This window comes from Phasianus colchicus, chromosome 1, assembly GCF_987193195.1.
Source record: "Phasianus colchicus chromosome 1, bPhaCol1.hap1.1, whole genome shotgun sequence".
NCBI classification, from domain to species: Eukaryota; Metazoa; Chordata; class Aves; order Galliformes; family Phasianidae; genus Phasianus; species Phasianus colchicus.
This window is the reverse complement of record NC_143436.1, coordinates 21,549,293-21,575,906: the sequence shown is the minus strand read 5'-3', so window position 1 is coordinate 21,575,906 and position 26,614 is coordinate 21,549,293. Positions and strand designations below refer to the sequence as shown.

General features: G+C 39.6%; 1 protein-coding gene across 7 annotated transcripts in view; it reads right to left on the bottom strand.

The window, feature by feature from the left end:
- Positions 1 to 23,312, bottom strand: part of ZNF800 (zinc finger protein 800) — a 49,248-nt gene extending 25,936 nt beyond the window's left edge. For 3 of the 7 annotated variants that reach the window (XR_016464886.1, XM_031615011.2, XM_090136793.1), the window contains exons 1-5: positions 23,179 to 23,312; positions 22,502 to 22,609; positions 20,287 to 20,382; positions 16,339 to 16,482; positions 11,898 to 13,653 (exon numbers count right to left, since the gene is read on the bottom strand). Coding sequence is in view for 5 of the 7 variants with exons in the window: in XM_031615011.2 (XP_031470871.2) it covers positions 11,898 to 13,653; positions 16,339 to 16,482; positions 20,287 to 20,382; positions 22,502 to 22,562 (2,057 nt within the window). In the remaining 2 variants the exon portion in view is untranslated. Of the gene's footprint in view, positions 1 to 7,421; positions 13,654 to 16,338; positions 16,483 to 20,286; positions 20,383 to 22,501; positions 22,610 to 22,919; positions 22,992 to 23,178 lie in introns of those variants that run through there. The other 4 variants (XM_031615021.2, XM_090136798.1, XR_016464889.1 and 1 more) reach the window with 4 other exon arrangements.
- Positions 23,313 to 26,614: the final 3,302 nt, after the last annotated feature.

The window sequence follows — 26,614 nt, the reverse complement described above, 5'->3', positions numbered from 1 at the left end:
AGAAGAGGAGAAGCATTCTTGGGAATTACACATGGCACATCTTCCCTTGTGGGCATAAAGCACCACGGTGCCAGGGAAGCTGGCAGATGTATTGCATTAGTAGCAAGTGCTGGTGGCAGGGACACCACGGGACACCAAAAATGGGACCGCTCCTCAGAGGAAGGTGAGCTGGGATGAGGCTGATGGCAGTAGTGGTGAGCCTCTCACTGTCTAAACATTCTCTCCCAATAGCCATGCAGGACTACATATTAGTGCACAATTTAGGCTTTTAGTATCTTCATTCAAGATTTCTAGATGTGCAGAACTGCAGATATAACTATTGCATAACACTCATTTGAAGCAATGGCATCATTTTGTATAGGACTAAATTTAAGCAGCGTTGTGTGGATCCAACAAATTTGACACAAAGTGCTGGAGAGCGCTCACACATGCAAATGGACCCACAGACAACTGATCAGCATCTGTGCATTAAATCCAGCATGTCCTGAGGAGATCTGATCTGATGGCATACAAAGAGAAAAACTGAGCTCACTGCATGCATTTTAAATTGCATACACAAATATTTCTTCCCAAGCAGAATTCAAGCTGTGAAAGCAAAGGGCTCTGCAATGGCACTCCTGGTTTTAGACATCAGAAAGATGTAGAACAGTCACTGTACCATACATACACTGACCTGTACATGGCTCATCAAAGCTATCAACACGTTATTGCACTCCCAGCAGTTACTCCCCTGAACACAAGGTATTGAGTTATTTCCTCCTTCATTGGGGGGGTTAGAAAAAAATGTTAACTCTATGATTATTTTTTTTTGTTTTTCTCTTAGGAGAAATTTTGCTAACTTGAAATTAGATATTCATCATTACCAAAACCTTGAGGAGATGGTATCTACCTGCAGACACGACCTGTACTTCTCCTTTCTGAATGATACGTCTGAGAGCACAATAGTATGCAAGGTCTGAAAACAGCACGCTTACAGATGATAATAACAGAAGAATGCAGCAATTTCTATTTACAATATCTCTTTCATCATCCCCCAGATAAAGTTTTAACATTTTAAAAGGTAGAGGTAATTTTGCTGTCAGTATTTTGCTTTTTGAAAGCAGAGATGGGTTAAATGAAGATTGGAGGAGGTAACACATTAATAAAGTAGTTTCTCTATTGATATTCTGTAAAGGATTAAGTAATAGCACTGAGCTGAAATGCTGTTGATCTGCACATGTTCTTGATGCATTAACCCTGCAAGTGCCTGAGCAGAGACACCCAGCATGGGAACACAGCCTAGTGCTGCTCCAGTGCCCTGGAACCACAATGAACACAGTCAACCAAAATGGAAGTCCTACAGACATCGCTCAGGAACTTCAAACACCACCACCTAGAAGCTGTTTTCACATTAATGACTCATTCCTTTGACACAGACTTGACCAAGGCTGACCTTTCTGCAGTCATTTGTCTTCACTGTCAGAATATCCATTTATTTTCTTTTACTATTTCACTGCACACAGACATGCCTCCATAAAGCAGCTCTACCCAAAGCCCACATGGCTTTGCTGTCTCCAGCACTCACCTGGAGCCCTCTCACAGCAGCAAAACACATTGCCACACAATGGTTGTGAAGCAAGGCTCAGCCCAGCAAAAAGGGGCTGTCACAGCCCTGCGAGAGCCCTGAGACACATGGGAACAGGCAGCAGGAACACAGCAAATGCCTTTTTGGAAAACAAACTAGAAGTGATTTCCATGCAGTCCCCTGGTAGGCAGAGGGGCAGGAGCCGCAGCTGTGTGGCCCAATTGCCCGCCTCGCCCTCACTGCGCTGGGAGAAGGCTGGAGGTGCAGGACCTCCAGCAGGAGCAGTTTGCTTCATACTCACTCCTCTCCACCCCTGACATTTTGATTTTGTGCCACACCGCTTGCAGTCACCATCCCAAAAGCCAGGCTCCCTACTGGCTCAGGGTCTGTGTTTCCCTTCTGACCTCGGCCTGGCACAGAAGAGGACGCGGCAGTCTGACAGCACAGACACAGCTCAGCGGCCGCCACAGCCCTGGCCTCCCTCCTGTCCACACTTGGAACACTTGTCCAAAACCCTTCGCTCTTTATACATAAGTGAAGACCAAAGGGCAATTTTCGAAGCCTGTGGAGCTCCTCATAGCAGGAATTACCACGTTCCTCCCACATGTTCTTGAAATAAGGCAAGTCAACCAAACACCGCTACCCCAGGTGCTTTCCTGAGACTTACTGCAGCTACAGGGTTATTCTGCTAAACATTTCGGGTTTCCTTTACTTTTGTTTGCCCCAAAAATAAAAACGTGCAGCTCCACAGCAGCAAGCCCAGCACCAGGAGCCAAGGATTCATAACGATTTGAATTTAGCTACACGCTGTCATTCACTGTCTCAGAACAACTTAGTGACTATGGAGTGCACCAAACCTCACTTGGAGGTGGGGGAGAGGTGGCAAGAGAAAAACGAGCACTTCCTTTCCAATTCCAACATGGAAAAAGTGAGGAGAATAGGGCTGGACAGAGCTTGAGATCTCAGGCCACTTACTAGGTGTGTAGTGCACAGACAAATGTTACTCTTGGCAACTGCTCCTCCAATCTATTTTTAAAGGCATAAATATAAGAGAATCCACATTGTTCCTGCTTGGACCTCTGCCCTGTTTTTTTCAAAATCATCTTCTAGGAAACTTTCATAGTTCCAAATTTTAGACTCCCAGACTGCTGATGCTTGTACCACTTTGCTCTCCAGAAAGGAAAAAAAAACAAAAACCACTGACTCAACACTATCAAATGCCAATCAGTTTCAAAACACAGAGACAAAAATCTTAATTTGCATAGAGTTACATCTCACATAATCTTACTCTCACCTCTGAAAATCAAAGTATGTCAAAAAGTTCTTTCTGCCAGTAAATGGAGTTGCTAAGTGCTTTTTAAAAGCTAAAATGATAAGCAGCTAAACAATAATACAGCACAATTCAACTACAGCCAAACAGTGAAATGTTGAGAAAACAACCCTGGGGCTACACAGCTACGTAAGCAGATGAGCACCTCACTACTTGCTGGAAGAGATCCTTACTTCATCTTGTCCCCTAAAACCCATTCAAATACTGACTTTGATGATTCTGCTATCTTCAGATTACACTGCCCTTCACTGCAAGCATAAGAAATCAATCTACCGAGATGAAAAAATATTTCCAAGATACAAAAATATAATGTTTGGTACTTCAAAATACAGCAGTATCTTAGTCTGTTAGTCTGGCTTTGAAGCCAAGAATGTTAATATGTTGCTTGCTATTTCCTACCACACTGAGTCAGTGCATGGCTGTGCATGCATTCGCAAAGTGTTTCAAAGCTGTTCTCCATGCTTCTCAGTATGTGCTTTCCTGAGATGAAACTTCTTTTTAAAGGGAAATCTCTCAGAACACAACCAAGCACCTGACTCTGCATTGCTGCAATCAGTTAGTTGCCTTAATATTTACAGCAAGATGACATGGAAAACAAACATTGTATTTTTGAATCTTGATAAGCTGATAAATCTTCAAATCAAAGCATGATATCTCAGTATCACATTGAGTAGAAGAAAAGTAAGTTAGAAACGTGAAATACTGATAATTTAACTGTAACTCAGAAGATCAACAGTAGATTGTGTACAGTTTATGAGATGCTTGCATGTTGTTGTGCTGCAAAAAAGATGGCAAAAATGGAATTTATCTCAGCCTGAGATTCTAGACATTAACATTTAAGAATTAGTCTATGAAACTTTTTAAGCATGCACATCTATTTTCATGATTTACTACCAGCTTAATTTGCTGGTAGTTCCAAGCATGTTTCCTACATGTTTTCTGTACCAGCTGCAAACATTTTCACTCATAAGAATCCCCAAACAGTTGGCTTCAGTTTCTAGGAATGGCATTTTCAGCAAAAAATCATTAAAGCCAGAAGTTTGTGCATCTAGTCAAGGTAATCAGTGTTCTGAAATCATTAATGCATAACATGGATCAATTACCTTATTGAGATCCAGACCAACGGTTAGTCAAAGATCCAGAGAATTAGCCTTTTAATTAAGAAAATACACATTGTCTATAAATAAATAAATAACATACTATGTTTCTAGAAGTCCAAAACATGGACTGTAGAGTATTTTAAATTCCTGGAGACTTCAACCAAAACAGTCCACCTTGGCACCACTTGTATGTGAATGATGGGACCAAAGAAAGAGTATGCCTGCTGTCTGTTGTGATAGCAACGCAATGCTGGGCTGAGGCCATTCTCTCAGAATGGTATCATTATCCATGATAATTCTAGCTTTAGACAATGAGAGGAAAGGGTCAGTCAATGCAAGTCCCCAAAGTTGTCCCTCAGAGGCAGCTTTGCCAACAGTCTTCAAATACATCTACATCATAGCTCTGCCTCCACACAGACAATAGTATAGGCTACTTCTGGAAGAAAAGACATTGAGTTACCATGAGATAACTGCTGTCACTGCCCCAGGCAAGCAGAAGCAAGGAAGATGGAGCTTCAACTACTGAGGCTTAATAAGAAAAGTCACCCATAGCCTGTTCAGTTCTGATCTGGTCCTACAGAGGCATGTGCACTTTTGTTTATACTGAGATGGGAACAAGTGCCCTGAAGCAGTTACTTCAGAAGTTACACCGTGTAAAGTCAGATACCACCTAATCTACTACCAATTGGACACTCTGCAGGAAAATCTCTCAATGATTTTGGAAAGCCCTTCCCACTTTTATACCTAAGAGAAATCAGTGACCTGACAATATTAGGAAAGTATTTTTGATGGATAACGTGGCTTACACACCCTTAATGATGGAATGTGACAATTTCGGGCTTGTTAGTTAACTATGCTTCTTCAAAGAAAGAAAGATCAGATTTAGATGTAAAGAAGCACAATGATACACAGAATCACAGAATGTCAGGGATTGGAAGGGACCTCTAAAGATCACCTAGTCCAATCCCCCTGCCAGAGCAGGAGCACCTAGATTAGGTCACACAGGAATGCATCCAAGTGGGTTTTGAAGTCCCCACAGAAGGAGATCCCACAACCTCTCTGGGCAGCCTTTTCCATCACTGTTTTGCATTTCCACACCTATTTCAAATCCAAGCTGCAAACAACCTGCCTTGCCACAAGACAGTGACTTGAAACCATTGTTCCAGTGGTCTTACTAATCCCTTCCTTTGCCACACATTGCAAGCTGGGGAGAACTGTAAAACCACAACATCCTGGAGAATAAAACTAGATTACATTTATTGATTTACATCCTGCAGCAGAGCCCTCTGGACTCTTCTAGGAAGCATTAATGGCTGTAGAAAGATTATTAATGCAGATTCTTTTGCTTCTAATAAAGGAACAGATTCCCAGGATCAAAGAGCATAAATAATGCAGAAAAGCAAATCCTGTTCAGCCAACACAGCTGAATGAGCAGCTTGGTGCTGAGAGGTCAGAACTTCTTTCGATTGACATGGCAGGAAGACCACCACTACAACCACAAACTACCAGTATTACCAGGTGCCAATAGACAGCACAATGAATCGCTGACGCAGAGAACTTCAATCTCATCCCTAACTAAGGTAAAGCACTATGAAATCTACTTCTAGAGATAAAGCAGCACACCCTCTTCTGTCATTCGGCCTTCACAACCTTGTTGGCATCGCTCCTGGCAACACAGCAAAATAGTTCATAGTTTAATCTATTTTGAAGAAAAATGTATTTGGCCTTATGTACTATCAAAGGCTCAGGCTATCTTTATTTCCTACTATGTCCTCCGAAGTCAGTGATATTGTTTCCTCATTGGAGATATTGTTCCAAGCACACAACATTTTTATTAAGATTACCAATATCTTGCCAATCCCCCAAGGGATCGCTGAACTCAGGCAATCATAACTTCTCAAATTACATTCCACTTGAATTACCACTTCAAGACTGTAACTGTGGCGTACCAGAAAACACATTCTGCAAGCTCAAAACAAAAGGAAACTAAAAAGTATTCCACATAATTCACTTCCTCTCCACTCTCTTTTCCAGTATAGGTACAGAATCTTTGTACCTAGCCAGCAGTCCCTCGTGAAAGTCTCCTTACTTTTACAAACAGCAGGGGTTCTTCAACAATTACTAAGGTCTCCTATTGTGATCTGGACTACTGGTTTGAAACCAATTTAAATGATCTCTTCCCTATTGTCCTTAAAACAGTCTTTATCATAAACCCCTCTGCCTTTCTCCAAAGATCTTCATTCTAAAAATTTGCTTTCAACACATTTATTCTCCTGGCCTTTTAAAACAAAAGCTGAGCACTTGTACAGCTGTAATGACATAGGAAAACATGGAGACAAGTTAATCACTCTGATGACTTCTAACATTAAAACAAAAATCCTCATTTACACCACATTCCTAGGTTCTATATATAAATCCTACAACATAAATAATTCACAATAAAATTAAATTCTGAAAGCTGTAAAAACAAATCCATAATTATCTAATGGAATAGGTGTAGCTAATAATATTTAGTGATTTCTGAATGATACAAGCAGAACATTGGAATCTCAAAACAATGGAAATGAGTGAAAGTAGCAGAAAAGGAAAAATATAGTATCAGAAAGGGAAACTGTCACATCGTGTGACTGTGACTTTTAAGCATAAAGAAGTAATCCACTGCTCCAATCCATAGCACAACAGACTTGTTTCTACAGGAAATATCTAAATTCTTGGATATCCAAATAAGCAACTTGATTTCCTTTCTACTACTCCTCTCCCAGCTAACATACATATCTGTGGCGATCCAATTGCTGTAATTTACTATTCAGCAGAAGTGAAGGTCCCAGGGAAATGGCCGCAAGTTGTACCAGAGGAGGTTTAGGTTAGACATGAGGAAGAACTTTTTCTCTCAGAGAGTGGTCAGGCACTGGAATGGCTGCCCAGGGAGGTGGTGGAGTCGCTGTCCCTGGCAGTGTTCAAGAGGCGCCTGGACGAGGAGCTGCGAGATATGGTTTAGTTTGTGGTAGCAGTGGTAATGTGAAGACGGTTGGACTAGATGATATTATAGGTAGTTTCCAACCTTGTGATTCTATGATTCTATGAAACACATAAAATATCTATCCAGAGGTTCTTACAACAAGCAATCAAAACCAATTGTCCCTTTCCAAAGTACTTCAGGCATTTGACTAGTCACATAAATCCTATGCGCAGCAGCTTCAAGTCCATCTCACCAGAATCCAGCAAAACACAAATGGTGACAATGACCAGCAACTATCTCAGCTACAACTTAATTATCTCCTAAAACTGAATGAACCAAACACTACAAGGATTTTAAGCCCCGCAAACTGAGGTTTCAGAGAGAAAAGGCAAGTGAAGCAGAATAGAAAACACTCCAAAATTAAAAATATAAAATATAAAAGCAAGAATAATGACCATTTCCCCCTAACAGAAGACTAACTAATGAAAAAGTGGTTTAGAGTTAGAACTCAATGTTCTACTAGACTGGGAACTTCAGCAAGTCTCATCAAGTGTAAGTTTCACTTGCTGGTTACGTAAGATTTTACATCAATTTGACATTTAAGCTAGCCTCTCAAAGCCTTGGTATTAGAAAACACAAGAATTACTTTTTTTTTTAAAGAAGTTCTTTTTCAATAACATCTTCCATACAAAAAGCTTAGAACATCCTCAAAATTCTCCATATGGTATGCCAAATCCATTCTGAATAAAAATCTATTTAACAAGACTCAGCTTTATTTCCAAAGGCACACTGGACAGTTTACATTTGTCTTTTGGTATTCCAAGCAACAAAAGCCAAACCAACATGTCTTATCAATGAGCAAACCTATGAAAGAGTGCATCTTAATTAAGAACTGATATCTTCATATGTTCACATGAAATCCCACGTGTAAGTACCCACATAAGATCTTGATTATATCCAAAGCTCTATTACAAATTTTTAGGGTTTGTCAAAAAAGAGCAATCAGCAATCCTTTCCCCCTCCTCTGTACACCCCCTGTCCCCCCCCCACTCAAGATAGCAACACACAAAGATTATTTTTAAAAATCGCTGATTTGAACAGGTCTATCATATTCATATTCATTTTCCTTACATGAAAAAAAAGAAAGTGAACCTAATCCACAAGACAGAAAGGAGACTCATGCATCAAAAGAGCTTTGCAGCAGATTTAACTTAATGGAAGATTTAATTTTAAAAAAATGGTGTGACAATTGCTAATTATTAAGCTACATCTTCAAAAGGAAATATACTACTCACAATCTCAAGTGGAACAAAACGATTTTTCTACATGGATGCAGAACTGGAGATCCTTTTGCAGAAAGCTTCTTTGAAACAGCTATAAATTTACCTTCTAGAATTTCAAGATGCAGACTGCTCACATATCCAGAACAGACCACAGAAACCACACATGTAGCTGAAAAACGAACTGTTATTCCATCACTATTCCGGCTTTTTAACTTCTTAATCTTAACCCATAGGTATTCAGGAACATGACTTAAATTGCACTTAAAAAGCAACAAGTTCTTCCTTTTCAGAAGAATAAGCAACAATTATGGCAGATCTTATATTCCAACCACAAAAGAGTTAACATTCTCTGGCCACCAACATAATTCACAATGCAAACTAGAGAACTCAATTTTCTTAGTAACAAGTAAACACATAGCCCATCTCCTTTAATATCTGTATTCAATTTTGTTTTAAAAGGATCGTAAAAGCAAACGTTGCTTAATTTAAAAGGAGATACCTTTACAAACGACAGAAAGTCAGTACCAAAGAGTCAACCATAAGGTGGAGAAACATTCACTCCACAAGTGCCAAACTTTTAATATCAAAACAAAAAACATTTATTACAATTGAATATTACAAACAACTAGTTTCCATGATCAGATGGTAAGCTTTACAAAAAATGCAAAATTGTACTTTCTGATTGTGGAATGACAGATACTCCAGGTTTACAAAAACATCTTTCTGTTTGTGCACACTTAAAAGTGATTTCCAGTCTGCTTTATTTTCAACCAAATACAGTACATTTATCCAAACAAAAGCATGTACATTCAACATAGAACATTTTGAGCAACAGCTACGGTCCAGTTCCCATTCACAGTACTTGTAGTGCAATGCACTAACAGGGCCAAATAGTTCTCTATCCATAAAAGTATTTTTACTCCTGATCTTGTGATCAACAATTTTAGATATATTTTATACAAAAAGTATATATGAACACGAGGCAGCTCCCTAAGTAAAGGAGTAAACCTATATAAAAAACACGGTATTTCTTCTGATGTACAGTACCTTTCAAAATGTAGCAATTTGACACAAATCACTAAACAAAATATTTTCTAAAATGCAAAATAAAATAAAATAAAATAAAATAAAAAAATCAAAAAAAAACAACCACTGTTGCACGAAACCCACCAAGAATTCCATAATGGCAGGCATGCAACAGATTTCCTAAAGTCCTGGTTAAAAGGTTAAAATAAAAAGGATCTAAAACATTTTCCAAATTATACAAATTCAAGTGCTATCTATAGTGGTCATTTATCATATCGAGAGAAAAATTACTCGGAGTTTCTCTCATACTATCCTCCCTTTTTATTAATATTTAATGAAATAAACTAACATTATAAGTGGTTGTGCACAGATTGTCTGTCTATAACACATCGACGAATATTCACTACCTTCATATTAACATTAGTGTGTTGATCTTTCAAAAAATAAATTGAAAAAATAAACTGCGACTATCATTAAAGTGCTTGTTGTATAATTTTTTTAAAAAATAATAAAGAATAGAGGAATGTGGATATTCTTGTAAACATCCTAGATGTTTATCAAGTTGTCCAACGAACCACACATGGAAAAAATATGGACATCTTTGAAGCGACTGTGGTATAATGAAATTCAGAACGTCCCAGAACTGGGAAATTAGTCTATATGAACAAACTGATGTTATGGCAAATACTAAAAATTAGTACAATTCAGCCAATATACACTACATGTTTGCTCTTATACATTCATTCGTAATAAGTTTAAAACAGTATATAACAACAATTGCCAAAGTAGGATATCACAAAAAAAGTCAGAGCTGTTCATCAATTAGCACTATCAGGGAGGAACAGTACGATGAGCTCTCTGAAGATGATTTCCTAAATGAGGAACAAAAGTCTTCTTCCAAAGCTGTTGTTTGTCAAGTTGCCTCTGTATTGGTTTTTTAAGTTCAGAAAGTTCGTGTCAAACCTCAACTGTATAGAGATAAGCACAGTTAACTGCTAATTTAGAAGCACAAGTGCATTTCAACTACAGCAGTGTTTTGGGAGGAGGCACTAACACCATGCAGTCAGAATGGATGTAATTTAGTAAGAAAACAACAGCTTATGAAGATATTTCCTCCTTATAGTACCATTATCAAGACATTAGCAGTTCCAACACCACATTAAAGTCTTTTTCATGCAAATGAACTCCAAATTTTCCGAACATCACTTGAACCTATCTGAGAAGAAATGGGAATAAATTAATACTTTGCATTTACCGGTACAATCCTGTTTTAAATTACACAACATAAATAACGTATAAGCTCAAATTTTTAATTTGCCATCAAAAGACAAAAGACCTCTTAAAATCACCATAATTCAAGGTCCAGCTCAGCTCATTTTTTTGAAGTTCCAACCCATTTAGCCCAGATTTGCTAGGAAGTCACACACGTTTCACATTATGTTTTAACATAGCTAGGTAGCAATTCACTACAAAAGCTAAACTCGAATCAAATTACCTTCTGGGATACAGCATTTCAGAGTAAAAAGATGGAATAAGGCACATATAACTTGGTTTTCTTTTCACCAAATATGCTAAAGGGATATTTCTGAATAAAGACTTTAAAAACTCTTATAGGTATCACTAACGTCTCTCCAGTTCATTTTTGTACAATCCCCAAACCTTCAGGCATCACTCAGTCATTCGTAATACAAAATTATCACTTACGTATATAATTTCCCTTTTTAAAAGGTTCTCTTAAAAATCAGACCATCTCTAATCCTTAATATGAAGACAACAGAAAACTAAGAAAATACAAATACAAATCCCCCAAGTGTAAAAAAAATCCCAGTGTTCTGTAGAGGCAGAAATTAAGAAAACTCTTGGCCAGACTTGTATAAATATTTAGACTAAAACAAACAAAAAAAATTATGAGGTTCAAACATTTTAAAAAATGATTCACCAGAAGTCTCCAAACTTGTGCTTATATAAATAAATACTACCAGGATCAAATCCTAAATCTGACAAAGTTTAGAAATGTCCTTAGGAACCTAACTCAAACTCATTTTAAACCAAAGAAATTAAACATCCAAATTACATTCAAAGAAACTGTTCTATGTCTTTCTGTGGACAGAACACAGACAATACACATTATGTATACATATTTATAAAATGGTAATTCTAATATGTCCATAGAGAATTTTTCTGCCAACAGTTTTTACCATGCTTTTACTGTTACTTTTAATGCTTCTTCAGTGAGATTATCAAGATGTTCATTAACAGGCTAAGTAATTCAAATGAACCAAAGGCACTGATAATTTGAAACCATGCTATTTTAGAAACGTCCTTACGTTAGCTTGGTTATAATAGATGCCTTAAGGCAATTTGAAGAGTCAACTTGGTACAGGTTAATCTATATTCTACTTCAACTTCCTGCCACGTTAAATTTAGAAATTAACTCTTTTCCTAAACTCTAAAAAAATAATAATAATAAAAATTAAGAAACAATTCAGACATATATCACAGTATTTAAACTGCTAAACCATAAAAATCTATGGAACAATATGTTTTTGGCAATATATCAACAAAGAACATAAAAGGCAGTGCTTTCCATTTTGTTTGGGGAAAAAGAAAAGACAAAACACTATATTTTCCTCACCAGACAACAGCTTTAGATCTCGTACTTCTGCCTTTGGTTTTGTTTTCTTCAGGTGAATGAGATACATTCGCCTTGTGGGTTTTCTTATGATGTTCTAGAAAAGCTTTTCTGGCAAATGCTTTCCCACACTTATTGCATCGGTGAAGAGAAAAGTTTTTTGTTACTTTTACTTCAATGCCAACATCAGCTCCTTCATACTTTTTATTGGGCGAATTAGAGGTGACATCGTGTTTTGAACCAATCTGTTTTGTTTCATCCCTCTGAGGGCCTCTTTTTGTCACCTTATTTAGAACCAGATCAATTGGCTTTTTTATTGCTCTAATTTCTAAACTTGCAGTTATTTTCCCAAGGTAGCGTGGTGACTTTTTATGAACTACAGTTATATGCCTTATCACATCACGTTTGCGACGTGTTTCATAAGAGCAGAGAGGACACCTGTAGTATTTAACATAAATGTTATTTCCATCTGTGTGTAATTCAATGTGCTTTGTCAAGTTCTGTTTCGAAGTAAACTGGCGTTTACAGAGTTTACAGTAAAGCTGCTTGAAGTCAAAGCCAGCTGAAAGTTTTGGCTTCCTGGTTTTTTGCTGGCCACCTGCAGCAGATGCATTGGTTGACTTAGAAGTTGATTTAGTAGTTGATTTACAGGTTGATTTAGTGGTTGACTTAGAGGTTGATTTAGGGTTTTCAAAGTCCTGTTTAACTTTATTTTTCTGTGCTGACGGTGTGTTCTTTTTCTCATTTGAATGATTTGTTCCCTTTAATTCATTCTGTGGAGAAAGAGCAATGGAAGGGGGTGAAGGTTCTACAGAATCTGCTGGTTCAACTTTTAGTTTTATTTCTGTTCCATTGGCAGTATTGTTGGGCCCTTTCTCTCTTTTAGAGTTCTTTCCAGAAAGAGTTATCTTGTGAACAATTTGCATGTGCCTTTTCAGCATTATTTGTGAACTATATTTTCTCTTGCACAGAAGGCATTTGCATGCAGTTAAATTGTATTCAGCCTTTGAAGACGACTTTTGTTTTCGGGTCTTAAAAGATTTTTTAGCAGAAACTGTATCCAAGAACAAAGGTTGCCCAGGCTTTGTAGCTATATCAGGAGTAATGGAATCCCTTCTTAATCCTCTATGGACTTCATCAAAATGCCTTCTTACGTTGGCTTTTGTGGCAAATGATTTATAACATACAGGACAACTTCTACCTAATGCTACCAGAACGTTCTTATTTCGGCCTTTTGCAGAGCACAGATTTGGTTTCTTTTTTGTTTCTATGTACTTCTTCAGCTCTTCCATCTTTTTTTTGTGTACTTTTCTAATATGCCGGCGTACACTGCGTCTAGAATGAAATTCTTTTCTACAAAGACAACAAATCAACTGGTGGCCAAAATCAGAATTATCCAAAGAGTCCACCTCAGGTGTCACTGCTGGGGGCTGTTCTTCAGGAGTAGGGGTCACCTTGTTTGTTACAGGATCAGCAGGAGGTAATTCCACAGTCTCCCCAGCTGGAGCCGGAGCTGAAACAGCCTTGGGTGGTTCGGTGCCAGGTTCCTGTATTGGTACTGGAGCTTGATCAGGAGCACTACTACTTTCTGTGTTCTCATCTGGGCTATCAGTCCTTGACACATACTGAAATACAGCATTCTGATTTGTTTCTATAGGGTCTAATCTAACTATATATTCTTGCTTATCTACTCTTGGATAGATTGCTTCCAGGAGGTCACTTATGGCTTGACTCTGTTTGTCATTTATATCTGGAAGGTCTGGGGGGAAAGGAAAAAAAAAAAAAAAAAGCAAAGACATTTTTAAATGATTTGGCAATTTTGAATTAAGTTTCACAAAATTCAAAGTGACTTTCCACCACTACATCAACTCAGACAGCAAATGTGCACAATTGTTGCTATTCTTCTGATCTTTCATACATAAAGGCTTTGAGTAATCATTTTTAATAACTCAGTATAAGTTCCAACTGTGGAACTACATCCTTCCAGTGGAAGACACCTAAACTAAAAACTAGTTTGCTTCAAATTAAATTGTTCTCTAGAACTCACTATCAATTGCAAAACTAAGGACATAAGATTGCACTTGTTCTTAGATGTGCAGCTAAGTCTGAAGTATAATTAAAAACCAATTTTCCTACTGCTGGAAACAGGCATCCTCAATAAATGAATCCAATTCTGGAAACAAGTTCTTTGCCATGAACTCTGAGCAGTCCTTAAGAGCCAATGAAATGTCTGCATAACCTGAGCAATGCATGAGGACAGACACAGATGAGACAGAACTTAACTTCTGGGGCAGTGAAAACTGTTAGGACAAACAAAACACTTGACAGACTTAGTAACAAATGTAAGGACAGAAAAATTCTGTATTATTTTGCTTTTTTTTTTTTTCCTACTAATTTCTCAAAACAATTCCGTGAAAGGAATTACTTCAAGAAATGACTCCACTGAGCTTCTCCAAAAGTTCATATAATGGTCTGCCCTGACAATGAGTTGAAACAGACTAAAAAAAAAAAAAAAAGCAAGAAAAGAAGATACAGTGGTTGTCCTTTATTGGCATAAGCAAAAAAGGAAACTTTGCAAGTGTAAGTTTGCCCCTGAAGTACTGTTTTAATATACTTACTCTCAAAAAAGTTCATTCCAATGTTTTTTTGAACCATTTACATTTTGGCTACTGCAGTGATGTTATGTGCATTGTATTTTTTAAAAGCAAAAGTACTGATAATCTTACTGCCTTTTTTTTCTTTTTGAGAAAGAGAGATACCCTACAGGTTTTGTATTATGAGATGAAAAACGAGATTAAAAAAATCCCATTTGCTTACAAGCTATTGATGATATCACAGCCCCAAGAAACATTCTGTTTTTAAATGCTAAGTAAGTACAATGATCTAGTTTCCAGCACTGCAGGCCAACATCAGCCCTGGCACAACTAAAATCCCAGTGCACTACCATAAAAACATGAGGCACTGAGATGATACCATTTTAAATTCCCCACAATGATTTGAAGATCTCCTTCACAGCAGCAACTTAATTCAGAGCATCTAGTATTATTCTTTTTCTTTGGAGCACATAGCATTATTGTTTTAATTTGTACCTTTCCTAGTGAACAGTGAACCGTATAAGCCAAGTAGCCAATTAAAGGAAAGCTAGACTGGAAATTTACTCGGGTTAATCTTATTTTGCTTAGACATTCCTGCATTTAAGTCACATGTACTTATAATTTCATAGTTTTTGAAATGTTGAGGTACAAAGACACTAAGGAAGAAAAATCATCATCACACCAATGTTGATGAAGCCAACAAAGACAACCATGATAACAAAAAAAGGTTTACAAAACACTTTAGATGCTGGCATGTTTCCCAGTTATTCAGCTTTACTGAGATCAACAAATCATTATCACTTGAAATGAATATTTAGTAGTTGTGGGTTTTTTTATGCAAATACATTCTTTTTTTTTTTCCTTTTAGTTACTTTTAATAATAAAGTTTACTCTCTACAGAAAAGAAAGTGGGCTAGACATGATCACAGAAATGCCCCAAGAATACAGAATAGTTCAGTTGGAAGGGACCTTCCAAGATCATCAAGTCCAACTGCCTGAGCACATCAGGGCTAACCAAAAGTTACAGCATATCATTAAGGGGTATTGTCCAAATGCCTCCTGAATGCTGACAGGCTTGGGGACATCAGCTACTTGTCTATCAAGCATGAGAGATGCTTGACCACCCTCATGGTAAAGAAATTTTTCCTAATGTCTGGTCTGAACTTCCCGAGTGCAGTTTTGTGCTGTGCAGGCATCCTGTCTGGTTCCCAGAGGGAAGATGGAGGTGAAGTGGAGGTGAGAAAGGAATACAGTGTAACTGAAGAAAAAGTCTTCAAGAAGGGCGATTTCTCAGTCTGTGTTTCATGACTAACAATGAAGGATTACATCTGTGATTACCAAATACTTCCCAAGTACAGGAAAAAATGACACACATCACCCACATCACTCTACATGATCCAGCCAAACTCTTTTTGAACTCTACTGATATAAAACCAAAATGCCTGCTTAGATCCAAGCTTTTCTATGAGATTCAGTTTCCCAGACCACGGTGAGCTTTTCATTATCTTCCACAATAAAAAGAGGAAAAAAACAAAGAAGAAAAAGTGGAAGAATTAAAAAAGAATTAAAAATCATTAACAGTGACATCTTTCATTAAAGCACTGGGCCTATATTCATGTCTGATTATATTCATGTTTGATTATTTTATGGGTCTGTGCTGTTAATGCATATTCATTCAGCACTGTAGCTTCTTTTCTACCATAAATGTTATCAACAAACGTTACCGTTTAAATTTAATACCACATCAGTTTTCTGCATCTTGTTTCTTGTGCATTTGTACGAATGGTACAAAAAGGGAAGTTTCTCAATTTCAGGTGGCTTTATTAGATACTACAATTAGGAAAACTTACTATCATCCATCTGAAGACTTGGAGGACAATAAAACTTTTTATGAGTAATTAAATTTGGTAATCCCCTGAAGAGACTCCGGCACAATTTACACTCAAAAATGGTGTCCACATCTTTCAACAAGATATGCTTAAGTTGTTTAGTTCCTGTAATAAAAGAAACATTATACTTAAGGGAGGTTTTCTGTTCATTTTTTAACTCGCATCATCACATGAAAGCAAAAGCATTTTATAACACAACCATATCAGCATTTCATCTTGTATTAATGCTATTTCACTTCACAGTTTATGATATGTAATCAACTTCCATTATGAAAATAAGCCTAGTTTGAAATAAACATATAAAAATTAAAGTTTACACATATTACAGTTTACAGCAAACAGACAGAAGAATGACTTAGACCAAAACCAACAGCTAACATTAATAGGGATTCCATGGTACAATATCTGGTTGCTGTAATACAATTTTCAATACAAGGAGGGAATAAGCACCTAGAGAGTTTAAAAAAGCTCATCATGTTAAGAAAGCAATAAATATGCAGCTATTTCACATAATAAATTATGAGGTAAGGAAAAAAAAAACTATGCAGTGTATAATGAAGCACAAAGAGCTAACATCAGTATTACTACATCCAGGCATGTGATACAAGATAAAGTTGATCATACTTATGAAAGAAAATAGAACTGGAGACATATTTTATTCTTTTTGCAGGCTAAAAATAACTCAGAAAATTTTCCCTTACAACACACATTGCTCAACAAAACGTGCAGGTTTTCCAGACTAGTGTACACACATGCATCGTACATTGAAAAATAAAAAATCCAAGCACACAAGAAGTTTGATCTAGCACTGTAGGTGTTTTCCATCTCCCACCTTGCTTAAACTTTGGATCTTTTGTTTACATTACACTTGAAATTCATTCCTTCATTTCACATCTCACTAAAACTATGAACGTAATGTCCACAATGAGCAATGAATTACTGAATGATGAATACTTACCATGCCAAACCAGAAGGAAACACTGGCTAAACAAATTCAGCTAATTGCTCTAACTTGATTTTATTTTTAATAGAGGAACAAAACAAAATTAATCTAAATTAGTCAAAACAGCAAAACTATAATGAAAGTTGGCAAAGTGTGTAACAGACAACTAAGAAACAGTAGAAATGGCATCAAGATACATACTTCCAGCTGAAGCAGAAACTCAAGGTTTTGGTCAATGTGGACAATTAAGGATTCCATTTAAAGATCAAACTTAATCACACTGCAGAATTATGTTCCAAACAAAAAGCTTGTTCAAATGTAAATAACTCCATAATTGTTCTTCAACGTGAACAGACCTTAGCTAGTTAGCTTTCTATTTCTAATAATGCTATAAATCTTTTTATAACTGCATTTTAGTAAAGCACAATACCTTCTTCAGTTGCTTAAAACCAGGACCCAAACTTAACTATCTGAGACTACCATCCAAATTTTTTTTCTGCATATGCCTTTCCTGGGCCACTGTCCTAGGTTCTTGTCTTTTTCTCTCACTGCTCTTTCCCTCAAGTGTTACCAACCTAATCTTCATCTGACCTGCATTTCTACAGACAACAGACCACTGGAAAAATACTTGCATTTATTGAAAGATCCCAAATTTGACAACTGCATAGAGTTCTCCTAAGGAAACGTTATTTACTGAAATCTCATCCACAAATACTTCAATTCCTGCATATAAAGAAAATAACATGAAAACACAGCTGAACAGAACTGAACATGCTCCATGTAGATGAAATTCCAGTAAGTCACTGCCTATAATCCAAATAAAAGGCCTCAAGCTTGGTGTCAGTACACCATGAAATAAAATTTGACTTGTGCTGTCAGTGCATGTCCTAGATATAACTTTTGAATGAAAAAAAAAAATCATCTAATTTACCTCTCCTTCTTAATCAATCCCCCAATCCCTCTCTCCCACCTCTCTCTCAATAATGAAAGCTCATTCTCTTCCACTCAGTACTGAAGGACTGTCTAATTCAAACTATCAGCCTTAGGAATTTTAAGGACTTATACTAGAGGTCAGACTAGATGATGCAGTGGTTCTCTGGCTTCAAATCTTTCTTATGTCGTGAAGATTTCATAAGAGTTAATTACTTATTATTAATAGGTCCTTGTGGATTATACAATAGACCTTTCCAAACTCCTGGAAACAGAAAATAAGTTAAAGCAAACACTGGTTTTATTGACTCATCAGGCAGAGAAAAAGCAAGCATCTGCACATTCTTCACGAACAACCGATTGTAGAAAGGAGCAGACAGTTTTCCGCCAGCACATGCTTCCTCCAGCTTACCACAGCTTTATTTTATAGTTGCATTTCACTGGGGCAAGCAATACTACACTGAATCATGTTAATAGCTGTGGATGTAGGTGACAGAATGCATCACTGTCAAAAGAAACTGATACAGAGTATCGGTCACTGCAAACAATTCTCCAGCAGAAACAGCCAAGGTTAGGCCCTCAGCAAGCAATTTCACTTTTCAGAAAAATCTCAGCAGTTCACTTTCTCATAGGAGAACATTCTATTCTATAACAGCACTACAGAGTCCAGAACTTCAAGGCCAGGCTGGATGTGGCTCTGGGCAGCCTGGTCTGGTGGTTGGCGAGCCTGCACATAGCAGGGGGGTGGAAACTGGATGATCATTGTGGTCCTTTTCAACCCAGGCCATTCTGTGATTCATATAAGAATGCTGTTTACTATATTACAATTTTGTTGTATTTGAATCTAACATAATTAGAAAGGAGTTACTAGTTAATTTGTTATCCTTAACGCTCTGCAAGACTGGAGAAGACTTCTGCTAAAACTGCTTTCATGCTAATGGCTTTAAGCTCTGTTTCTTTAAGGTTACCATAAGAATCAAAAGAGCTCCTTAGCAAAATGAAAAGTTGTGTGTTCAAAACTAACTTGCAAAATCTTGTTCCAAGTTGTTTTGCCCTCTGTGCAACTGCCATGAAGACAACAAGGTAAGCTATCAATTTAACAAATGTCAGAAAGGACAATCTAGTAGCACTGCAAGTAGTCTGCCTTGAGACAGACTACTTGCAGTGCTACTGCCAACTGAAATACCATAGCCTGCTTCAAGTCAAAGAGGCCTGCCACACATATTTGAGGCTTTATGCCAATTTCATTCAAACAGTCAAGCTTATAAATAAGGTTGCTAATGATGACTCTCATATCCAGTTTTCTTTTTTGTATGAAGTTTTTAAATGCAGGTGGAGAACATACACAATACTGTGTCATTCTACAAGACTCAGACCAGACATGCACCCCATTGCATACCAGCAATGACTTATATGTGAAACACCTACTTCATAGACATAAAGCTCTGTTGCTTTACGTAAGATCTTTTTACGTAACTGCTTAAAAGTACAAACTCAGTGTTCTTGCACTAAGTTTGCTTTGCCACATCAGAATTGTAGAACCAGCTTGAAAGCATTACAGGTTTCAATCACCGTTGGTACGCTCATCCAAACACTCAGCTGTTATCCTTAGGCTCACTGCTATGAATTGCAACTCCAAAAAAAAGTCAAGGAACACCATAAAAGTAATATGATACAGCAGTACTAAAAAGTTCAAGGCAAATATTGAATTTTGTCTGCCACTCAAGAGTTTTAGGATGAATTCATTAATAACAGCTGCAGGGATGACATAAAGCAGAAGAACAAGCTATTTCTTTTTAAAAAAATGGTTTTTAAAGATGATTATACAGCATTAACTATAATTTGACCAGCGTACATGGAAATCCAGACAAAAAGAAATATCACTTAATACCAAAAACCCATCAATATTTTGCAAATATGCAGAACGTCTGGTTTGATTCTTTGTTTTGTTTAAATATACACTAAATATACCCTAAATAAATAAGTGTTAAAACAAGGTAATAAACTTTTCTAAGAGTTAAGTCACAGCTTTATACCTGATCGAAAACACTCGATGATTTGCTGAATACCAGATTTTGATGTTTGCAAAGGCTGCTGTAATAACGGAGGATCACCAGGTTCCAATATATGCACTGAAATACATAACAGATAATAAGTCATTTAAGAAAGCAAAGATGATTGTTATTAAATTATAGATTTTCAAAGCACAGAGTAAGCTAGCTAAAGAGAAAGGCCAAGAATGCAGTACAAGTTGTCTTAGGCAAAAATTCTCAACAGTGAATTAAAAAAAAAAATCAGATAGTGACTGTTCCAGACATGACACCTTCTGAGAGTATGCTGTCATCTTGATTAGTCAAATCAAGAATGTATTCAAAGCTATGAGTATCAAATATAAACATACTAAACCATGCTGACTCATCAGAAGTTTCCATCAGTTACAGCAGCTCCCCAAAACAGCCTACCTGACTCCCATCTTTCAAACCAAAACAACAAAGCAGATGTACAAAAAATTACTAAACATCTCTTCTGAATGTACTACATTCAGTGCTGTCACTCCCCCCTGAATTCACATCCATTCCACCATGATCAGAACAAAGCACAAGCATATCTAACTAGTATGGTCCAAAGACAGGTACCATAATAGTTTTCCACAATAAAACCCCATTCAAAAAATGCTTCTGGTTCAAGCAAACTGCAGAAGTAACAATTTGAAATCTCATGTTACATTGGAATCTTCATAAAACCTATTGTAAGATTTACCCAGCAAAAAGATTATTACTTATTCTGATACACAGCGCTCATGCACACAGAATTAACAGCATTCTGTTGCTGCATTATCAAAAACCAACCAAGCCTTGCTCAGATGGAATACCAAATTTACACGAATACCAGCACTTAAGCACAAGTTTGCAAAAATTACTTCAGTCATCTTTGTTATTAGCAAAACTAAACTTGAAGCTCCCCCGTTGGCTCCTCCATTGCCCATTCTATGAGGCAATCAGCCCATTTCTAATGGCAGCACAAAGCAGCTCTAAGAAATTCATGTTTTAGTAAAGAGCACTAACAGCATTGTGAAAAACCATTTAGGTTTTCCAACTGCAAATAGACTAAACGCAGGAAATGCAGGATGTAAGGTTACAAGTAAATTCAAACTGAAAAGAACGTCAGAAGAAAAAAGCAGTCTAAGAAAGGAATGATAAAATGAACACACCACGCAACTGTGCTGGCCCCATAATATACTGTTATATATGAACATGTAACAACCATTACAAATCAGCTAATCGTTTAGGGATTTCTAACACAATGACATATTGTATTCTACTAGCCCATTCCATCTTCTCCAAAATAGTGTACTTTGGGTTGCACACTGCCCCTAACATGCATATGCAACAGCCACTGACATCGAGGAGCGACATACATGAAGCAGGCATCACACATCACTGTCATTTGTAGGGCAAGAAAAGTATTTTAGCCTTTATAAAACATGAAAACAACTCAGAGCCATTTCATCTTAAACAGAAAAAATGTTTCTCCTAGCTGAACAGTACCTTCTCTCAAATTACATTTAATTAAAGGAGTATTATCAAGCTGCCACACGCAGACTTTCATGTACTAATTCCAAAAACAGATGCCTTTCTTTTTCAAATGCAAGTGAAAAGCATCCAAATAACAAATTCTACAGTAAGGCAAGAAGAAAGGAACCAAGTTTACTTATAGGCTACCAATTGTAACAGCGGGCATAACAATTACAGAAAATCAAGCGAGCTAGCTGAAACTTTCAAGCACTTTCTACTGGCAGCATCTCCCACGTCACACAGCAGTGGGGTGCAGACAGGAGGTTTAGGACTTTCAAGGGTTTTTTTCCCCCCGCTTGACAAGAAGATCCTTATGCTCATCCGAGCTCATCAGCAGAGGGACAAAATAAAGGGATACTCAAAGAATGCACGAGATTGCCAGAAATGTCATTTAACAAGAAAAGAAACTGAAGACAGACCAAGATACTCCACTTCTCAGAACAAGAACACTTGGAGTCTTCACATGTTTTCTCGCCTGCCTCTGACAGGCACACAGCGCCCACCTGGAGCCACGGGTTACAAGGAGGAGTTATCCCACAGAGCAGGCTGAACTCGAGGGCCCCTACGGACAGCTCCAGCAGAATCAGGACCGCGGCACGCCCCGGCCGCCCCCCGACGACGCACAGCTGTCACCCCCGGGCTCCCGCAGCTCCGCACGGCCGCCCCCGCGCCGTACCTGGCTCGCAGCAGCCGTGGTGGTGGTGCTCCGTCTGACAGCACTTGTCCCGCAGAGGCATTTTCCGTGCGCACGACCCGCGGTCCTTCTACATGCGGCGGCTCGCTCCTGCCGAAACGAGCAGACGGCCGTCAGCTCCGCGGAGCGAAAGCGCGAACGCCGCGCACCCGGCTCCGCGGCGGCCCCCTGCGCTCGGCCCTTCCATTGTTCGCAGCGGCTCTCCCGGAGCGCACGGCCCCGCCGCTCCCGCGCGGCCCGGCCCGCTCCAGCCCCGCGCCCGCCCGCCGCCACCTGCGCCCCGGCCGCCCCGCCGCGCTCCCTTCCTTCCTTTCCTTCCCTTCCCTCCCTCCATCCCGCCCTCCTCCTCCTCCTCTCCCCTCGGCCGCGCTCGCTGCCCCGCGCCGCTCCCTGCCGCCACCTCGCAGCTCCCGCGCGACGGAAGGAGCGGAACCGCGCGGCCGGCAGCTCGCTGTGCCGGGCCGGACGTGAGGGAACGGAGCGGAGCGAGCGGCGCGGAGCCGCGGCCGGGAGAGCCCGCCGGGCCGCCACGCGCCAGCCGCGGGGAGGAAGGGACGGGCGGCGGGCGGCAGGTGACAGCGGGCGCCGAACGCCGCCGGCGGCGGCGGCAGGGAGCGGCGGGCCGGACCGCCGCGGGACCGCCGCTCGCCGTCCCCTACCTGGGAGCGGACGGGCGGCCTCCCCCGCCCCGAACTCCACTTTATTCGCCCCTGTCCCGCCAGAGCGGCGGCCGCTGACCCCGGAGCCGGATGGGCACAGGGGCAGGAAGTGACTGCGGCCGTGGCGGCGAGGGGCCGCGCGGCGCGCAGTGCGCAGGCGCCTCTCGCCCGCCGCTCCCCCGCCCGTGCCGCACAGGTGCCGGGCGGCGGCACGCGGCCGTTGGCGCCGGGCTGCGGCCGAGGGAGCCCGGCGTCCTGCCCGCAGCCGGGGCTGCGCGGCGGCGCTCCGGCGTGGCGCCGTCCGGACGTTGGCGGGAGCAGCCGCGGTCGCTCGCGGCGGTGCCGCTGCCCCGTCGCAGCCCGGCCCGCGTCGTTTGAAAAAGTTGTTGATGCGGCTGAGTTGCCGAGAAGCAGCGTGGATCGATGTTTTCCGCGCCTGGAGAACGGAGTGATTCGCTGAGAGGTTTCCGCGACGTGCAGTGCAAACTTCGGCAGCCGGAGACTGGAATGGTGCTAATCGGTTTTCGCCATAAAGTTTGTCAAACGTGTGAGACTTCTTCCTCGTCATGAAAACCTTCCTTTGCGTAAGAAAAATCATTTGTTAGGAAATGCAAGAAACAAACGCATCGGAAATGGCTGAGGGATGGTTCCGCCGCGGAAATGATGGGTCACGCTTCGGCTTGTGTGGAATTGCTGCGCAGTGGAGACGGGACTCACGGCTTCAGACGGTTCGAAGTCGAACCTGCTGTCCATGCCATGCCTCGGTCGTGCTGTTCTTCACAGCAGCCTCTGGGAGTTTTTGCCATCTCCAGCCACCGTGTGTAAGCAGTGCAGTCTTTTTATTAAATGCGGGTATCTGTATTTAGTAACAGATCTCCAGTAACTCATCTGTTTCTGAAGCACAAGAGGCAGAATTCAAACCCTGCGAAGTCCAATTAATGAACTTGAGGCACCCTACATTTCAGAGAACAGTTTGAGCAGTCTTGTGTCAGGAAGGATCCCAGCAGACCTCAGCTGAAACCTTCACGCTACTCATTCAAAAATGGGTCTTGGTGTATATCCAGAAGTGCTCTTATCTTGATGAGCTTAGCTACATCCTGAGCTCTGCTGCATTTTCACACAGACAGGAAAAAGGTTGAACTCCACCCAACCGTGTCATTGCGCTCAGTCCACACACAGCACACTTGGGTAACACTGCACTGCTCGTGGGTAACAAAGTGCCAAGAACACAGCCATCAACTCCTTTCTGTGCCTCTGCCCCCTGGCAGCAGCATTTGCCCAAGAAGTAACGAACTTAGAGAATTAACATCCCCCACCTCCTAGGAGAGGTCAATATCTGGTTGAAAATAAGATCACCTCCTATTCTTGCAGTGCCACCGGATACAAGGGTCAAAAGAGGAGGATCCTTTTGTCTTAAATGCAGATTCATAACTTTGTATCCTAATCTTAAGATCAGAAAACAATGGAAGTGTTGCATGCTTGTATGAATCTGTATCTAAGCTGTCATGCTTACAATTTGTTTCTGGCTGGAAGGTGCTCATTTGTACATTGCTACATTTAACTCATTATATACTTCATACAATAATCAATTAGAATGGTTAAGCAAACACACCCAAGCTTTGATCAGTCAGAGAGCCAGTCCAGTGCGAAACGACTTACAGTCTAACAAAGCACTGCTGCAGCTAGCAATGCAACAGGGTAAATGGGAGCCCGCATTCAATTTCAGTTTCATTGTTTAATTAAAAAATAAGCAGATGATGTTTCCCAACTTTGAAACATTTCACCATTTATGACACTGAACATAAAGACTGTGCTAACTGCTAACTAATTAACTTAGGATAGTTGCTGCTAATTAATTAATGCCTATATCTAGGCTAAGAATCCACTACAGTTGGAGCTGGGGTTTGACTCACTTCCTTTTAATGTTTTCATAGATGCTGCTAAGAGGTGAATGCCCATGATATAGCTCAGTGTAGGTTTTGGTAGATCTGTGAGCACGTCCCAGACAGTACGCCTAGGCAGCTAAGCCACGGGGCAGTCCAGGCTGCTAAGTCTCTTTTGTTTTTTTTCTCTGACTTCTTTATGACAAACTTATATAGCCAAGCATACCAAAAGAAAGAATAGTATAAGCTTTGTTACTGCTGTTCCCTTCCACAGCACCCAAGTTGCTTGTGTTATATTGCATTCTCCAGGTTTGCCCACTTTTGCTTTCTAAACTTGAAGGGACAGAGCCTCAGGTAATGACGATCTAAACATTAGATTACGAGTGCTGTATTTTCTCTTGAACATCCTTCTTAATACCTCAACTAACAAAATATGACATTCAGATCATTTTTCTGACTTGTCAGGTGCTGTTCCTAAGTCCTGAAAATTCATAATAGATATTCTGAAATTATTCTATACTTATTTGCTGTTTGTGAGCAAACCAGCACTTTTATTTGGACCACCACAGTCCCAAATGAAGCACTTGTCATTCGTGATTTTTTCTATTTATACCTGAGAGAATTAATACACTTTTAGCGTCCAAAGCAACCTGTGGCAATGACTTCTGCAAATTTAAATACTTGTGGATTTCTTTATGTGTCAAATATGCTTCCTGATAAATTAGTTGCCTACTATTTCCTGTAGGAGTTCCTGCAAAAATTATTAATGAAATATTCTTGCAAGAATCAGTAGAAAAAGGAAACCACAGGTATTTTACTTAACAACACGTTCAGCAGCCCTCCGTAGTGCCTAAGATTTTATTCTATCCCAGCTAAGTTGCCAGTTATACAGACTGGGAGTTCTGGTTCAATTAATCTTCCTGTGCACTGAAGCTGTCCTGGCTGCCATTCTCCCTGGTTTTGGTAGTTCTGTGGTATCATTTGTAAGGGGAAATCTTTAAAAATATGTATGGTATCCAAAGAACACTCATATTTCTCAGCTAAACCACTCATATTGTTAAAAAGCACAGGAAGCTCTTCCATATAACCAAGAGAAGGATGAAAATCCTCTTGATTCATTTCATGTAAATTCTAGACATAAAATAAGTTATTGGGTAGGTTTTTTGAGCTTTTCTCCTCTGAGCAATGTTCTCAGCATAACCTTTAGGCTTTTAAACAGCACCTCTGTTTATTGCCTTTTACATGATATGGAACTGGGGACATGTTTAGATCTGAGAGTTCTGTTACAACTTGATGATCAAATTCTTTTAAAGTTGTTTCTCCTATGGTTAATGGCTTTGAGAAATCCAAAATTCAGAGCAATTTCTCTTAGTTACTGGATTGTGTTTCCAAGATGTATAATGAGCTATTCTAGCAAGGGAGGTATTTTTTAGTAGAGGATGTCGAAGCATTGTTTCAAATAGTTTTTTAAGTAGGTTTAGTGTCCACTGAGAGGTTTTGTTCTGCCAAAGGGCTGGTAGCAACACCTGCTGAGATATCTTGCCATCTGTTTA